The sequence below is a fragment of the Arachis ipaensis genome, chromosome B05, assembly GCF_000816755.2.
Source record: "Arachis ipaensis cultivar K30076 chromosome B05, Araip1.1, whole genome shotgun sequence".
Lineage (NCBI taxonomy): Eukaryota > Viridiplantae > Streptophyta > Magnoliopsida > Fabales > Fabaceae > Arachis > Arachis ipaensis.
In genome coordinates this window covers 26,261,706-26,280,912 of record NC_029789.2, presented here as the reverse complement: position 1 = coordinate 26,280,912, position 19,207 = coordinate 26,261,706, and the positions used below count along the sequence as shown (strand labels likewise).

The window sequence follows — 19,207 nt, the reverse complement described above, 5'->3', positions numbered from 1 at the left end:
CTCGCTTAGCCAAGATCCGCGTGCCTAACAACCACAAGCGGTCTACATGATGTTCAACGTAGTCATTGGACGACAACCGGAGTATAGTCTATTGGGTCTTTGATCCACGGATTTGACTTTCCTCTTCTGACAACAGAGCATTCAAATCCGTGAGATTAGAACCTTCGTGGTAGAAGCTAGAACCAATTGGTAGCATTCCTGAGATCCGGAAAGTCTAAACCTTGTCTGTAGTATTCCGAGTAGGATCTGGGACGGGATGAATGTGACGAGCTTCAAACTCACGAATGTTGGGTGACCTTAGGTATTTTTTGCTAGTAAAGAGAATCATAGAAACAATTGCGTTGTAGATATAGTCTCTAAACCGACAAAAAATCCCTTCGTACAAACGTTTTGGGTGTCACAAGTAACAAACCCCTTTGAAATTGATAACCGAGTATTCAAACCTCGGGTCGTCTTCTCAAGGAATTTCAGGGAAGTATGTTCTTATTATTGGTTATGAAGATTGTAAATTGGGGGTTTTGGAAGTTTGGGCAATGCGCCTATGAATGGATGTATTTTCCCACTTTATAGCCTCTAATATGTGTTTTCTGGGCCGCAAACTGGGTCAAAAACAGTCCAGAATTCACTGGTTTCGAATTTTGCCACGCTGGATTTCCGTCATTGCGACTTGGCCGCATAGATCACGCGGTCGTGTCACCTAGCGTCAGGGGAACTATAGCATATTATATATCAAATCAAAGCCCCGGACGTTAGCTTTCCAACGCAACTAAAACCGCGTCGTTTGGACCTCTGTAGCTAAAGTTATAGCTGTTTCAGTGCAGAGAGGTCAGGCTGGACAGCTTAGCAATTTCTCCAATTTCTTACATTCCTTCCACTTTTACATGCTTTCTTCCCATCCTCCAAGGCATCTAATGGTAATAAGAGAGGATTAATAATAAGCAAATATAAGATCAAAGAAGCATGTTTTCAATCAAAGCACATAATTAGGAAGGCAAATGTAAAACCATGTAAATAGTATGAATAAGTGGATAAAGAGTAGATAAAAACCACTCAATTAAGCACAAGATAAACCATGAAATAGTGGTTTATCAACCTCCCCACACTTAAACACTAGCATGTCCTAAGCAAGACAAAGATCACAATTTTAGAGAGAAAAATACATACTAAATAAAATATTGGTTGATAAAATGCAACCAATTCAAATAGGCTCAAAAATCTCACAGGTTTTGTGTGTTCGAGTTCTAAACCATGTTCCAGTATAATATCTCTTCAAACAAGTGTTAACATTAAATTTTATTCAAATTAGTGAAATTCTCTAAAAAGGTTTCTTGAAAAAGAAAATATTACTTTAACCAAGTGGTAAATATGCAAAAAAAATCAAATAAATATGCAATCAAACATGCAAATGCAACAATGAATAAACAAATAAAATAAAAAATTTGGTGTTGAGTCAAGAAATAACTAACCCATGGGATCGGTATTGACCTCCCCACACTTAAAGATTGCACCGTCCTCGGTGCATGCTGAGATGTGCAGGTGGACGGGTTGTTTCAACTGTTGCTTTTCTCTAAGAATTGTGCAGATGGACTTGTTTGTCTCCCCTTTTAAGTGTCTTCCGATTCTCTTCCTGGTGGCCATCCTGAAAGAAAAAGGGAAGAAAGGTAACCCAATAATAGAGATAAGAAAATAAATGAAGTATGTTTGGGTTAATGCCAAATGATAAGGGTCTCATTTACATGGTAGCTACAACATGTAAGTGAGAAAACAATAGAAGTCATGGCATACTAGTGGTGCAGAATGTGCAACAATGGGGAAGAGAGTGGGGAAGGAAAGATAATATAAATTAAAAATCAATACAAAAGTAATACAGGTATAAAAAGATTGGCATTGATTTAAATAATATTACCTAACCAGAATAAAACAAGTCATAAGCACCAAGATAATACCAGAAAAGAAATAACAGTTGAATAAGAACATTTGAACACCAATGGTAAAATAATAAATTTAGAAAAATAAAAATATACAATGAATGAAAGTATGAAAATAAATAAAATAAAATAAAATGAGAGGGAAAAAGGATGAGAAGAAGAAAAAAGAAAGTGAGAAAGGAGAGAGAAGGGAGAAATTAGGATTAGAAAAGAAAAGATAAGAAAATTGGCACTAATCTGGATAGGTTGTGCGACGCTGGCGACGCGGTCACGTGGGTGACGCGGTCGCGTGGTGCGCAATAAGGTCAGGTGACGCGGACGCATGGGGCACGCGATCGCGTGACTTGATTTGTGCTAGTGGCGCGAGTGCAGCCTCGCGGTCGCACAACTCTCTGTTCAAAACTCAGTATTGCCAAAATCCAGGGTGACGCGATCGCGTGCGGCATGCGATCGCGTGAGTGGCCATTATGAGGATATGACGCGGTCGCGTCGGTCACGTGTCTGCGTGGAAAGGTCTGTGCGTCTAGCACTAGTCCAGCATCACTCCAGCTCATCTTTCGGCCATGCACCCTTTTTACGCCGATTTCAGGTCACGCGGCTGCGTGGGTGACGCGATCGCGTGGGAGGCCATTATTCCTATATGACGCGGTCGCATCAGTGACGCGGTCGCGTGGGGTGATTTGTGCCATTGGCACGCCTCCAGCGCTGCTCCTGCGAAACTCTCTGTTCATATTAATATTGTCTCCCATCTCCTTGCGACGCGGACGCGTCGCTAATGCGGTCGCGTCGCGTGCTCGCTTTTTTTTTTTTTTTTGTAATCTGAAAAATACAGAATGCAGTGTTAATATGAATGTGATGCAACACTCCAGGTTCAATATAATAAAATAAAATAAAACTCGAACACAAATAAAACTAAATAAAAATGAAAAAGAACGATCATACCATGGTGGGTTGTCTCCCACCTAGCACTTTTAGTTAAAGTCCTTAAGTTGGACATTTGATGAGCTTCCTGTTATGGTGGCTTATGCTTGAACTCATCCAGGAATCTCCACCAGTGTTTGTGATTCTAGTAACCTCCAGGGTCCCAAACTAGGCATGTAAAACCCTTGAGCAGCTTCAAAAAGATTCTTAGGCTCCCGGGGTGTTGGATGTCAGAACAGATTCTAGGATCCCAAACCTTGCTTTTACACCCATTTTTTGTCGGGATCTGTATTTTTTCAGCCGGGTGATAAGTAATTTGAATTCTCACTGTAGCTACCAAACAGCTTCCTAGACCCATTCAGTTGAGTTTTATACCAACATTTGCATTTAAACTTAAAGCTTCCAATCATAATAAACCTTACTTGACAATTCTTATCACTGACCATCTTCCTCTTACTCTCAATGCCACAAAGAGCTCTAAGTTGACCATCCGTCTCCAGTAGCCTATATTCAAGTGGGATTAGAAAGCTAAGGGATATGAATTTTACCCACTTGAATGTTGTGAAGGATGATGGCAACTTAGGGGGAGGTATTTTTAATGAAATTGCAAGTTCCACTCCCTTGTGCTCTTCTCTGATAATTACCACCTCTTTGCAAGCTTCTTCAATTTCAACCTCTTCCTCTTGGCAGCTCTCTTCCAATTCTTCTCTTCATTGCTTTCCAAGGGCATGGGAGGTTGTGCTTCTTCTTCTTGAATCTACATCTCTTGATCAACCTCTTCCAAGTCTTCAACTATGATATGCTTTGGAGGTTGTACACCCTCCTCAGCATCAATTTCAACCGTCTTGGAAGAAGGCTCTATGTCTTGACTTTCCCATGGAGGTTCTGCATCTCCTAAGTCTTCAACCAACTCTTCTTCTTGAACAATGACAGCTTCTTCTATTTGTTCTAGTACGAATTCATTCTCTGTCTTGTCCACTGGGGTTTCTGGTATCTCCTTCATATTACGCTCTTCACTAGACTGTCCACATGGGGCTGTGGTTGACCCTTGTATATTTGAGCGTCTAGAAGCCCATTGAATTAATACTTGCTCCAGTTGTTGAACGGTTGCCTAAAATTTAATTACTGTTTCCCTTAGGCGATCCTCTGCTTCTCGGGTTGCTGGACTTGGACATGATACAAAAGAAAGTGGTGGTGGTTGGGAGTGATTGGATTGGAATTGGGGTGGTTCTATATATGGTTCTTCTAACACTCCACCTTTGTCATATATTCCATACATAACACTAGCTAGATATCATATTCATGGAATACGATTCACTTTCAAGATGCCTTGGTGGTGAAATGGTAGACACGCGAGACTCAAAATCTCGTGCTAAAGAGCGTGGAGGTTCGAGTCAAAGAATGTAAACCAAAATACCAAATCAAAGTACATCGATTTTTTTCATTCCCGAAGAAGTGCATCTTTTATCCGAACCTTCTAGGCCATCATGTGTGTGTGGTGCGGCTCTAGTCTGGGAACTTATGCCGTCTTAGTAAGTCTGAAGCTGCCCTCAACTCTTGTGATTGGGAAATTTGGACATTATATCGAATCTCGTAGTGGACAGGCAACTGTTTGCTTTGAAATAGTCTTGCTTGTGGTTCGTGACCTAAGCCTTGAATATAGCTGTGAAAATGGCTCATAAGGTGGTTAGTATGGTAGTTGAGGGTTAGGGTCATATGGAGGTGAATGGTGGTAGTTGGCTTGTGAGTGTGGTGGTTCAAAATTGTGTTGAGGAAAGGGTTCATAGGCATATGGTGGTGGTTGTTGATAGTCCATTGGAGGTGGTTGTTGCCATGAGGGTTGATCAAATCCTTGTGGCTCCTCCCATCTTTGATTGTTCCAACCTTGATACATGTTCTCATTGTAATTTCTTCTTCCTGCAACATAATTGTAACCAGACTCATAGCCAAAGGGGTGAGAGTTCATAGTAGCAAATAAAAATTAAAAATGAAAATAAATTTAAATTAAAAGGTTATTTAAATTTTGAATCTGAAAATTAAATTTTGAAATTTGAAATTTGAAATTTTGAAATTTGAATTTTTGAAATTTGAATTTTTGAAATTTTGAAATTTGAAATTTGAAAATTTTTAAATTTAAATTTTGAAAATTTTTAAATTTGAATTTTGAAAATTTGATTTTTGAAATAAGATAAGATAAGATAAAAATTTTAAAAATAAAAATCTGAAAAAAAAATTTTTTTAATAACTAAATAAAAACCAATAACCTCTTAATTTTTGAAAAAGCAAAAATAAAAACAAAAATAAAAACAAATAAATAAGCAAAGATCAAAAAAAATATTTACAATAACCAATAATAAGGCACACGTTTGCAATTCCCCGGCAACGGCACCATTTTGACGTTAGGTATTTTTTGCTAGTAAAGAGAATCATAGAAACAGTTGCGTTGTAGATATAGTCTCTAAACCGACAAAAAATCCCTTCGTACAAACGTTTTGGGTGTCACAAGTAACAAACCCCTTTAAAATTATGAATTATGAGAGTCCTCTATGAATGGATGTATTTTCCCACTTTATAGCCTCTAATCTATGTTTTCTGGGCCGCAAACTGGGTCAAAAACAGTCCAGAATTCGCTTGTTTCGAATTTTGCCACGCTGGATTTCCGTCACTACGACGCGGCCGCATGGATCACGCGGTCGCGTCGCCTAGTGTTAGGGGAACTATAGCATATTATATATTAAATCGAAGCCCCGGATATTAGATTTCCAACGCAACTGGAACCGCGTCGTTTGGAATTTTGTAGCTAAAGTTATAGCTGTTTGAGTGCAGAGAGGTCAGGCTGGACAGCTTAGCAATTTCTCCAACTTCTTGCATTCCTTCCACTTTTGCATGATTTCTTCCCATCCTCCAAGCCATTCCTGCCTTATAATATCTGAAAACACTTAACACACATATCAAGGCATCTAATGGTAATAAGAGAGGATTAATAATAAGCAAATATAAGATCAAAGAAGCATGATTTCAATCAAAGCACATAATTAGGAAGGCAAATGTAAAACCATGCAAATAGTATGAATAAGTGGATAAAGAGTAGATAAAAACCACTCAATTGAGCACAAGATAAACCATGAAATAGTGGTTTATCATTGGGCGCAGTGATAGTGTGCAAAAGAATAGAGATATCCTATTCCAACACAAGTGAGAACCGACAGATGATATGCCGTGCGGTAGCTGTGCCTGGTATTTTTCATCCGAGATGAGACATCCGACAATTGATTAGTCATACAGAAACCGTACCTGGACTATTTTCACTGAGAGGACGGATGGTAGCCATTGACAACGGTGATCCACCAACATACAGCTTATCATGGAAGGGAGCACGCGTGATTAGATGAAGACAATTGGAAAGCAGAGGTTCAGAAGCAACAAAGCATCTCCGAATGCTTATCTAAAATTTTCACCAATGAATTACATAAGTATCTTTATTTTAATTTACGTTTTATTTATCTTTCAATTATCAAAACTCATAACCAATTGAATCTGCCTGACTAAGATTTACAGGATGACCATAGCTTGCTTCAAGCCAGCAATCTCCGTGGGATCGACCCTTACTCGCGTAAGATTTTATTACTTGGCCGACCTATTGCACTTGCTGGTTAGTTGTACCGGAGTTGTGAAAAGTGTGATCACAATTCCGTGCACCAATAGCCTAAGCCTCCTTTGGTGAAAATCAACAAAATTTTCACTGACATCAAATCTAAGTTTGGGGTTTGGAATTCAATGTCAAGAAAGGAGGAGCTCCCAAGAAGAAAGTGTCCAAGGGATGGAAAAACAAGAAGGTCCCTACTGAAGGTTTCTCCCTAAAATTGAAGGTGGTGTTGACTCGTAATCTAGTGCTGCCTTCTACTGTGAACAGAATCCTCTCTCTTGAGCATATTGAGCTACTTCATGGGGACACATGGAGAAAATTCACAGTGAGAGGGGAGGAATTGAAGCACTATGATCAACCCCCCACCTTAAACAAGAAATCAACCGTCAAGATAGTGACGTTAAAGAAGCGCTTGTTGGGAAGCAACCCAACGTTAGGTAATTTCTTTTTATTTTTCTTTTTTACTTTGCTTCATGTTGTATATGTATTTCATGGATTAAGTTTGGTGTTGCTATACCAACATGATGCTTGCATTTCACTGGATACTTGGCCCAACCTTTCATTGATTGTGCTACACTAAGTTTGATATTCTCACACCAAGTTTGGTGTTGTCACACTTCACTCATGCAAGGTCTACTTCTCCTATGCCAATACATTAGTAACATGTTTATTTTGATTTATTTTATCTTTGCTTTCGTTTTGTTTGTAATTCTTGTTTGTTTTATTTGAATGAGCCTCCGCCTTGCTTACTTGCTCCCACTAGATAATCATGATTATTCATATTTCTATTACCATTGTTTTTATTTGTTGCTTGAAGACAAGTAATCATTCTAAGTTTGGGAGGCTATGCTCTACATAGCCTAAAAGGATGATGAAGATGAGGACAATGAGAACTAAGGTTGTTGACTTCTAATTACTTCCTTCTTTTCTTTAATTATATGCATATGTTTTGTTGTTCTATCTTATATAATGCATTTATGAGTCTTATTAGTTAAGTGCATATCATTACTTGTCCATCACAACCCACAATTATAATTGTGCTTGCTCCTAAATGTGGGTAAGGAGTCATGTGCTAAGAAAAGAACAAGGGATTGACCATAAAGAGCATGACAATGTGAGTTTAGAAGGCAAAACTAACTAAGAATGTTCAACACAAGCTGAGCCAAATTACTTGAGGCCTTAGTCTAGAGGACTATTATGAGATCTCTACACTTGACAAAGCTTTGAAGGAGCAACTTGTAATAAAAAAAAGAAAAGGGGTTGAAAGAGAAGTTAAAGGCTCTGAGTACTACTGAATAAGGATATTGAAAGAAAAAATAAGCTCGAAGAGCATCATAGTCAAGTGCTTGTGGTGCTTATGTATCAAGCAAAAGCTTGAAAACAAAGCATTTAAAGTCACGGCTAGGCTCAAAATACAAAACACTCTCCCTAAAAGAGGAGAAAGCTAAAGGCTCTGAGCACCAATGATGGAGAATGTTAAAAGGACATGGTAAGCTCAAAGAGCTCCCCAATCAAGTGCTTATGGTGTTTCTGTGTCGAGCAAAGTTTAAGACAAAATATTTAGGGTCACGGGTAGGGTCAAGATGCAAAGCACCTAATGAAAATAAACTATGGAAAGAAAATAAATAAGCTTGCTTCAAGGTGATGATTCAAGGAAAGATTCTATAATCTAATCCGGACAGAGGCCTTTAAAGATTATAACCAATTGTATTGAATTGTGCCTAAATGAAACGACTAACTAAACCCATTTGGATTGCAACTATTTACCCTTGTATTTTAAGATTGAAAAGCTTGATTACTAAGCCATAATTCTTTGCTTGCTTAAGGACATGAAAGAACTTAAATTTGGTGTTGTGATGTGATGAACGGATTTTTGTCGGTAAAGAATTCACAATAAATTTCCGTTGCAAGTATAGTTTCTAAACCAACAAAGAATCCTTTCATACAAAAATTTGGTTGTCACTAAAACAAACCCAATAAAAATTAATAACCAAAGTATTCAAACCTCGGATCGTCTCTCAAGGAATTTCAGGGAGGTGTATTTATTATTGGTTGTGGAAAATTATCTTTTTTTTTATTTTTGAAATAAGGAACAAGGAAATAAAATGGCAAGAAAGTAAATTAATAACTAGAAAAGCTCTTGGCAAGGTATGAGAACTAGAAGTCGTATCCTAGTTATCCTTATCAATTGTGATGAGAATTGTCCATTGCTCCCACTTAGTTAACCTCTAACTATGAAGGAAAGTCAAGTGGACAAATCAATTTGATTCCTCAAGTCCTAGTCAACTCTTAAGGAAAGACTAACTTTAGAGGGATCCAAATCAACCCGCAACTTTCAATTATCAATCAACAAAGGAGTTTGATAACTCAAGAGTATCCAATTACTCTACCAAAGCCAAGAACATAAAAATGTAACTTAAAACACTCCCAAGCATTTCATCAAACACTTGGAAGGCACAACATAAAGAAATAGAAAAGTAATAGGAAATGTAAAATCTAAAACCAACAATTGCAAGCATCAATGATAACAATTAAAGCAAGAAGCAATAAATATGAAATACCTCAAATTGCATTAAATAGAGAAATCAAATCTAACAAGAGAATTCATGAACCAAATAGCAACATAAAGTAATCAACAAAGGAAATAAATAAACTAGAATACTAGAACAATTAAGAGTAGAAGAGAAACTAAATTAAACTAAGTAGAAATCTGAAATTAAGTAAAGCTAATCCTAAAATCCTAAAACCTAGAGAGAGGAGAGAGCCTCTCTCTTTAGAAAACTACATCTAAAACCTAAAATTGTGTGTATGAAAGTTGAATGAATGATGATGATTCTCCCATTCTGCAGCCTCTATTCTGTGTTCTTGGGCTTGGAACTAGGCCAAAAAGGAGCCCAGAAATTGCCCCCAGCGCTTTCTGCAACTTTCTGCACGTGGCGCATGTCACACGTACGCGTAGGTCACGCGTGCGCGTCATTTGTCTAACTAAGTAAATCACTCAATCATTGTTGCTTGATCCATCAATTCTCGTGGGATCGACCCTCACTCACCTGAGGTATTACTTGGTACGACCGGGTGCACTTGCTGGTTAGTTTGTAGGTTATAAATTTCGCATCAATATGCTAGTGGCACTAAATGCCACTACCTGGCATTTAGCACTAGGAGTCAAGTAACACCAGAATTGCTCTCTGTTCAGCGATGCTAAACGCTACTGCTCGGCGTTTAGCGCCAGTAGCGCGTTTTTCACTCTCCACGGAAGGCTTAGTTTTAATTTTTATTTAAGTTTTAAGTTAAGAAAATATCATTTTTAGGGTTTAGAATTTTAATTTCATATCAATTAGGATTAGATATAAAAAGAGAAAAGATTTAGCTCTGCAGGCTCTCTCTTCTTCTTCTTCCTCATTCCGTACTTTTTACATTTTTTTACTCTAGGTTTTTTTCTGAGTCATGAGCAACTAAACATCCAATGTTAAAGTTAAGAGCTCTGTTATTTTAATGGATTAATACTATTGTCATTCTACTCTTAATCAATGCACTATTTTATATTCAATGATTATTTTCGTTCTTCATCCTAGGAATTAGAGTATATTGGAAGGTAACTCTTATTCTAATTGAATTCTTGTTGAATCTTGGAAAAGTTAAATCACTTGAATTATAGCTTGAAATTAATTTCTCACAATTGTCTAATTACCTGGATGTAATGTGATACGTGACATATAATCATCTTATCTTTGGGTACCTAGGGTTTGTGTGGCTCATAAACTAGAATTAGACTTAACCTTCTAATTTAAATTACTAAGAAATTAGGGTTTAATCATTTAAGGTTTGCCATGAATTGAATATTTGCATGATTAAAGTGTGTGATAACTAATACTAGACATGTTAACAATTTCTTCTACCTCTTTTCCTTTATTCTAAAATTGAAATATCCTCCTATTCCTTTCGATCCAAACATTCCAAACTATCACAAAGAAAGATATGTACCATTTGTTGCGCTCCTCCTTTCTACAAGTCGCACCTGTCCAGCTTTGAAAATGGTCCTTCAAAGTACCGAGGACGGACCAACGCCTGTCAAAAAGAGATAACCAAGCACACCACACCTCCCAAGTAAATTCACATGCAAGAAATAAATGATGGACATATTCTACATGCTTATTACATAGTACACACATATTATCCTCATTATTAATTATCCCAAGCTGACATAATCTTTCTTTTGTATTCGCCTTGCCTATTAAGGCAAACCAAACAAACAGCTCCACTCTTGGAGGAACTAAGCCTTTCCAGATGGTCTTGGTGAAGTTATAACTTGTTACGTCCTCTGAAAGTGTTTCCTCCTACAACACCTGCACAAATGAGTTAGTAGAAAATGCACCTTGTCTATCAAACTTCCACACCACCCTATCCTCTCTGTCAGCTGCTAATTTAATCAGTCTCAAAGTGTCATGTAATTGATTCACAATTTCTAATTCCCAGTAAAATATCTCATGCCTCCATTGGAAGTTTCATATCTACTCTCACCCGTCTCAGAACCCACAATTCCCTACGATAGATACTTTTTGGATTGAAGCCGAGAAGAGTCTTGGAAACCTATCATTCAGAGCACCACAATATAGCCAGACATCCTCCCAGAATCGAGTTCTTTTATCATAACCAACCTCCATGGTCAACCCTGTTATCATGTTGTCTCTTACATGCTGCTCCGTTATCTGTAGCTGACAAATATCCTTCCATGGACCCTCTCTAATTGGTAATGTCTGAGTGGAGAGTAGCTCGTTGGGATTGAGCTTATTACAAGAACATACCACTTTTTTCCATAACAGGCATTCCTCCTTTGAAAACCTCCACCACCACTTGCATAAAAGTGCTGTATTACGAACTATCGCATCTCCAACTCCTAGACCCCCTAGCTTTTTTGGAGCCTGAACCAATTCCCATCTAACCAAAGCTAAACCGTTCCTACCATCCTCCTTACTCCACAAGAATTTCCTCTGTAATGAAATCAACTTCTCAGCAACAGCTTTCATCATCTTATATAAGCTTAAATAATATACCAGTAGGCTATTTAAAACAGCTTTGATGAGCACCAATTTTCCTGCTTTGTTGAGCACCTTTGACTTTCATAAGCTGAGCTTCTCCTCCACTTTGTCTATTATTGGCTTCCAAGTCTTGACCAACCTCGAGTTAGCTCCTAGAAGAATTCCAAGGTATCTGACTGGAAGAATAGCTTCCTTGCACCCTAACAAGCTGCATATACTTCGCACCCACTGAGGGTCATAGTTGATTGGGATGAAATTAGATTTTTAAAAATTGATGCTTAACCCCGACATCAACTCAAAGCAGCATAAAAGCCTCTTATAGTTCTCGATAGTCTCCTCATCTGGCGGACAAAACAACATAGTGTCGTCTACAAACTGAAGATGCAACAATTCTATATTGTCTCTCCCAACCAACGATGGGGTTATACGTCCGTTTCTAACTGCCTCTCCGACCATTCTATGCAGGACGTCAACAACAAGAACAAATAAGAAGGGAGATAGTGGATCACCTTGTCTCAAACCTCTTTCCATCTTGAATGACTTCGTGGGTGAACCATTTATCAATACCAACATAGAGGATGTGCCAACACACTTCGTCACCCACTCCCTCTATTTACGCACAAACCCCATCTTCTGTAAGACAATGTCTACAAAGCTCCACTTGATTCCATCATATACCTTATGAAAATTCAGTTTGATTGTTGCCGCTTCCTTTTTCCTTACTTTAAGCCAATGCACAGTTTCACACGCAATAAGTGCCCCATCATGTATTTTACGACCCTTGACAAACACACTCTGGGTCTCCCCAACCAATCCTGGCATCACTGATCTCATCCTCCTAACTAACACCTTCAAAATCACCTTGTATATACATCCAACCATACTGATCAGGCGAAGGTCTTTGATTTCCTTAGCCCCAAAGAACTTGGGCGCCAGCGCAACCCATGTGATATTAGAGTCTTTAAGTAGTCTGGATGTCTGAAAAAAGCCAGTCACAGCTGCCGTAAAATTAGCCCCAATCTCATCCCAACACTTTTTGATAAAGTTCATGTTGTATCCGTCACTTCCTGATGCTTTAGACGATTCACAGTCCCACACTACCTCTCTAATCTCTTCAATTGACGGCAATACTTCTAAAGCCACTGAATCCTCTTCAGATATCATATCCACAAATCCATCCCTGAAGCCCACCAAGGGAGATTCCTCCTGATGATACAACTGCTTATAAAACCCTCTAATAGCAATCTTTATTCTAGCTGAGTTCCTAACCAATCTTCCATTAATTACCAGGGTATCAATTCTGTTATGCGTTCTCCTTGAAGAAGCTATGTGGTGAAACGGTGTTTTTGTCCATGTCCTTTGCATGCTTAGATCGTGACATTTGTTTCCAGTGTAATTCTTTTCTGACATACCATCTCTCGCAGCAAGTTACCAACGCCTTCCTTCTTGCCTCCACTGTTCCATCATAAACCCCACTACTTACCATATCATTTACCTTCTTAATCTCTTCCTCAAACCTCTTAATTTTCTTATCCATATCACCAAAATTGTCCTTGTGCTAACTTCCCAGAGGAATTGTCAAGGCCTTTAATTTATCTATGAACTCTAACTCCCCTAACACCCTCCATTCCTCCTTAACAATTCTTAGAAAATCTTCATGTGTAAACCATGAGTCTAGACTTTTGAACGGTCTTGGGCCACCACTCATCTTTGTATCTTCCACTATCATCGGACAATGATCTGATAAACCCCTTGGTCCTCCTCTTAAGCGAGTCTCTAAAAACTCTTCAATCCATTCCAGACTAATCATCACTCTGTCAATCCGACTACATGAAGAACCTCTAAACCATGCATACTTCTGGTCGTTAAGCGTCAAGTCCACTAAGTGCATATCTTGTATCCAAGTATTGAAATCTTCAGCAGATGCTGTTAAGCTACCAGTGCCTTTTCTTTCCTCCACCTATACAATCTCGTTAAAGTCTCCCATAAAACAGCAAGAGACTTGGCATAAACCAGCAATATAGCTCAACTCCTCCCACACAATAAGTTTTTCATCTCTAGAATGAGCGTCGTAAACCAAGAAGAAAGCATAATTGAATTATTCTTTAATAGGACCCCTTCAACACACAAACATCTCTCTCCTTTATAGCAATTGTTCATCTTAAATGTACAATCATCCCATATTAACAACAGCCCGCCCAATGCACCATCTAACGCAACATATTTCTATCCCACACTATCGCACTCCCAGAGCTGTGCTACATCAAATTTCGTCACTGCATGCCTTTTAGTCTCAATCAAACCTAACATATTCAGTCTATATTTCATCTTTAATTCCTTTACCATTCTCAACTTTTCATCCCCCCTCAGTCTCCTAACATTTCATGAACTAAAAATCATTTTAAGAGTTTATTACACACATTTTTTTCATTCTTGGGTTTGCATCGTCTTGCTTTCTCCTTTTGTTTTGCCCATCTTCTTTTTTGAGCATTTTCTTCATTCTGAGCTTGGAGGATTGCTATGATAGCATCTTTTTCGTGGTACAATATAGCGCTAGATTCCACCGTTAAATCCCATGTCCTTTTATTTTCCATCATTTGCTCATCCACTTTTGAACTCTGATTGTCACTCGTACCTCCATCAACTTCATCACCTTCTCCCTTCGTTAGAGCCTCCCCAGTTTCATCCCCACCTTGCACCACACTCTTCCTGCCTATCGTCAAACCGCTATGCTTATTAACAACATCAATATCATGATCCTCATACATATCAACCCAGGTCCTATTTTCAGCTTCACTGTCAGCCTTGTTCTCACCCTCAGTACCCAACACCACCCCTTCTCAGCCCACCTCCCCGCTATCCCTGTGCGCTTCAACAACATCTTCATCATCTTCATCTACTCCCGTTCTCGAGTCATCGGCTTCCTGAGCACCGACTTCATCTGTGCTCATATTGTCCTTTAAAGCCAACCGTGTTGTCACAGCTTCAGACTTTCCAAAGTCCCCTGCGTTGCCAGTCCCATCGTCCCCATGCTCACCATCCTCATTAGCGTGATTCCCTCTCCCTTGGCTTCACAGACATGCCTCACCACGGCTCATGAAGGCCTCGATCGCATAATTCTCCGCTCGGCTATCTCCTTCACAGTGTGCCCGTCTATTTCCCTTCAACATAGGCCCTCTATCTTCGTAATCTCTCCCTCGAGCTGCTGCGCTAGAAGCGTGACAACGTCTCCCTTCAGCTGCTGTGCTATGGTCGGGGCGTTTTTCTCCCTTAGTCCCACGATCCGCCTGACCCGGACGAGGATGGGTCGGCCCACCCATGTTTTCTGCCCCAACGCTACTATGGGTTGGTGTTGTTGAGAAAGCTGGGCCCATTTGCAAAGGCAATGCCTTATTGGTGTAGTATGTGACTTTGGCCCACTAGTTGAGGCCTGAACCGGTTTTTTTTTTCCTTATGGCTCCCTTTACGAGCCCACATACCCGATTATTAAACACCCCTGATATGGTTCTGTCTGAATCTTCTCCATCACTCATAATGGGCTTGTTTGGGTGAACTTCTAAGAAAAGATCTTTTTTTTAGTTATCTTTTTTTAAAAGATCTTATAAAAAAGTAAAAGTAATTTTATGTTTGGATATCTCATGCAAAAAGATCTTTTTATCTATCAATTATATTTGGGTATAACAATATAAAAGTACTTTTTTGTTTATTTATTACATGAAAAACATCTTTTTTTAAGGAAAAAGATCTTTTAAAAAAATATGTAAATTACAACTTCTCAAAAAAGATATTTTTTTTTTATTTTTCTAGTGCTTTTACTTTTACTATTAGAAATTTGCCAAACACGCTAAAAAATAAAAAGAATATCTTTTTTTTTATTTTTCTAGTGCTTTTACTTTTACTACTAAAAATTTGCCAAACATGCTAAAAAATAAAAAAGATCTTTTTTCATTGAAAAAAGATATTTTTTTATCAAAATAATGGCGCCCAAACAAGCACAATATCTCGTCCCATAAAATAAGCTTTTTCTTTAATACCATGATGATTTCGTTCAAACGTTACCATTTTCATATGATTTTTTTTTAATTGTCATAACTCCACTCATTTAAAATTTTTTGTGAAACTACCAATCTGCCCTTATCTTCTTCATCCTCCCTTGTTACCGTCATTGGCAGCTCCGCCTCCTGATCCTGATATTCTAGCAGGACTGTTTGCCTTGCCGACTTTACAACTGTTTCTGCACATTTACTTATTGCATCACTATTTCATTATTCGCTGCTAGTGTCGCCAGCCGCATAATTTTCAAACTTACGCCCTACACCATATGTCTCTCCTCCCACTTCTTTTACCAGTACCATCAAAATCACTGAGCCCTATTGTAATATGTATTCACTCATTGATCACGTCCATAGCACAGGTATCGATTTGCATGCGCCCAACACTAAATGAATTGCAAGATTTTGTCATTTTATCACACCCAACTACTTCACCCCATTGACCTCCTATCATCTTGAAAGTGCCTACTGACCAGACGTGCAATGGAATTCCAAAGCACTCTAGTCATACTCTTCTTGTTTCACTTCGCTTTGCCTCCTCCCATCTTCATACGCTGTGAAAGAATTGTAGAAGACTATTCATTTTAAAGGTGTAAGTCTCTTCAGCGTTTAACACACAATCAAAAGTCAGTGGAGTTTTGTACACACCCAGTTCTCGTACTTGAATGACTTGAGGCAAGTTTTTCGCAACCGTATCCTTCAGAGAATTAAAATCAATAGGCTTCGTCATTCCTCCCACTAGGCTCCTCTGTAGCCAGTCCAAATTCTCTTTTGCCACAGTAATCTCCATTGTTTTTGTCCACCCATTTCCATATAGATATTGATTTTTCTTCTCCTTTCTGGCCTCTATTGTATTCAGACGTGCGTCAATACGAGCTTTTTCACGTTGTAGCTGTTGAGTTATGTTGTTATGATTATTTTCTCTCCTCGAAGACCTATTCATGTCAGCCGCACCCGACTTCCTTCTGTACTTCGCTTCTCCCACAAAACTACTTTTTCTCTCAACCTCATTCAATTCATTTTCATTATTGCCTTCAAGATCCCTCTTTCGTAGTGTATCGTATGAACCCAAAAATATATATGTTATCACGTTATTATTTAGGTGACAAATATATGTTATTTATACGTCTCGTCCAATTGAACAACTAAAACAGTTTCCTCTTTGATATATCTTCAGACACGTTATCTACAAAAATAGAAAAAAAACTCATACTCCAAACATTGATACTCTTCTCAGTTCTAGATTTTTGGATCTTTGTCATATTCCCTAACTCTACTCCTGCCTGTGTTCCCATCCACGCTCCCTCTCTCTCATCTTGTTTGAGTCACTTTTTATCTTGATACCATTGGACTATTTCTATGAATTAAAATCCTTTCTTCTATTACAAAAAATTGAAAAGCTGCGTGGGAGTGGGAGAGGGTGTGATGAATGAGGCAAAGTGAGGAGTGAGGAGTGAGGAGGACCTTAAACTATTATTAGTGGCACCCATTTCATTCCTGCAACTGCTACTTATCCATATTTGCATCTTCTTCTTTTTCTTCTTCTTCTTCTTATTGCTGGGGACCACGACCATTGAAATCGATCCTCTATCGTTATTAGTAATTACTCCTTTCTCTTCTGTTCCTCTTCCACACAACCTACCTGCTGACTTACTTCCCACACACACTTACCAATAACACCGCCACCATCCACCATGGCCGCAACACTCTCCCTCTCCCTCTCTTTAGACCCCCAAACCCACCACCACCACCGATTCTTCTTCCCCAAACACCACACGCGCCATTTCGCATACTCACTCCCAAATTTCCACATTTACCCTTCACAATCCTTCAAAATCTCATCTTCCACCCCTTCCCATTCTCGCTCCTCAACAACATCACCACCACCACCGACGCCAATCTCCTCTCTGTACCTGGACGACCCCTTCCGCACAGGTCGCTTCCTCACCAACGACGAGCTCGACCGCCTCCGCTTCCTGGAATCCTTCGTCTACTCGGAGGACCTCAAATCCGGCTCCATGTGGGTCCGCGTGATGCGCCCCGACGAGACCGACACCACCGTCGCTCTCCTCGCCGAATCCTTCGCCGAGTCAATGATGCTGCCGCCGGGGTACGCTGGGCTGCTCAGGTTCCTCATCAAGAAGTACCTTCTGGAGAGGAGAACCCTCATGCCTCACATGGCCACGCTCCTTGGATTCTACAGAGAAAACGCTCCTAATCAGGGAGAACAACAAGAACAAGAAGTGAAATTCGCGGGAACTGTGGAGGTTTGCTTTGACCAGAGGGGTGCCAATACTTCCATGCCTTCGCCGCTTCCTCCGAGGAACTCGCCTTATATATGTAACATGGCGGTTCACAAGTCGCTTCGGAGGTATATATTAACACGAGTTCAATTTTAATGCATTGTCGATGCAGTAAAATTTATACTCTTGAATTTTTGGCGATTAGGCAATGAAATGAGGTATTGAATAGTGAAGTGAAGAGTTTAAGATTCTTAACTTGGATACTTGATTGGTTATTATTGCCTTTCTTAATTCAGTAATAAGTAAATTGACCTTTGCTTCATGTATCATGATGGTTGAGATTTGATTTATAGGTTCTGGATTACCTAGTTGACTTTCATATGATGCATTGTTATGGCTTAAAATCAATTTCTATGTTCTATGGATTTTGTTCACTGAGAAAAAACAATATCTGGTTGGTTAACTGAAAATAGCAGAAAATCTTATTTGCAGCATGTCAGGGTTTGAAGTTTGGAATTGCAGCTTTTGAGGTGTTTTACATTAATAGTCAGTGCAATTCCAAAATCACACAAGTAGCTGCTAATTTCAAAAGGGTAGTGATAATCTTCAACGCCCACATTTATCAAGTGTTTTTGAATTTTATCTAGCAACCTGGGTACTTACTGTTATGCAGTCCACCTGATATGCGTTGTTAGTGTTGTGTTTTTCATGAAGTGACTGCTGTAATTTCAAAATGCACTAGATTTTTGTTCCCACTGGAGCCTTTGTGGTTGATATGGTGTCGATATTGGGACATTTTTGGGTAGGAACCATTATCGTTATTTGTTAAGCTCAAAACTGTGTAGTGACTAGTGAATAGCAAGGTTTCAGTTGTTTTGACAGATATAGGGTGGACCATATATTTGATAACTGTCATACTGGTTTTATTGTACATTGCATAGTGCTTGCCTACTCAGTAAATGAGTGTTGAGTTGAAATTCATTGAAATAGACCTTAATATTTAACAAGGCAGAAATTTGATTCAGGTCATTTTGTGGAAGACATGGGTCTAGAAATAGTATTTAAATAGACTTAATTTGTCCGGAGAAGGGTTTGTCAATCTGCCGTTTATTTTCAAGTTATGTTTTGCAATGAACTATTTTACCAAATCTGTAAGCTGCACTGAGTTAATGAAAAGATCTTTGTGGTAACAATTGAGTTCATTTTATCCTCCCCTTTCCCAGTATATTTTGCTTGCGTGAAGTGTTATGTTCTCTTTTACATTTATTTATTTATTTTTACCTTAACCATTGTCACGAGTGTATACTTGCTATGCTGTGGTTCCTTTGACATCACACTTCTTAATTAATAAACAAAATATGAGGAACTGTCTGTGCAA

The 19,207-nt window shown here is 38.9% G+C and overlaps 2 protein-coding genes across 2 annotated transcripts in view; one reads left to right on the top strand and one right to left on the bottom strand.

The window, feature by feature from the left end:
• Nucleotides 12,144-12,944, bottom strand: LOC107640411. Its single transcript, XM_016343933.1, has one exon. The coding sequence runs from the start codon at nucleotides 12,942-12,944 to the stop codon at nucleotides 12,144-12,146; it is 801 nt and encodes a 266-aa protein (XP_016199419.1).
• LOC107643395 overlaps nucleotides 16,801-19,207 on the top strand; it is a gene marked incomplete in the record, with an annotated part of 6,145 nt that continues 3,738 nt past the window's right edge. The window contains 1 exon segment of the mRNA XM_016347026.2: nucleotides 16,801-17,957. Within this exon segment, the coding sequence (XP_016202512.1) occupies nucleotides 17,281-17,957 (677 nt within the window).

Coding starts and splice junctions, on each gene's coding strand:
- LOC107640411 (XM_016343933.1), bottom strand. CDS start 12,944: ATGTCAGAAAAGAATTACACTGGAAACAAATGTCACGATCTAAGCATG.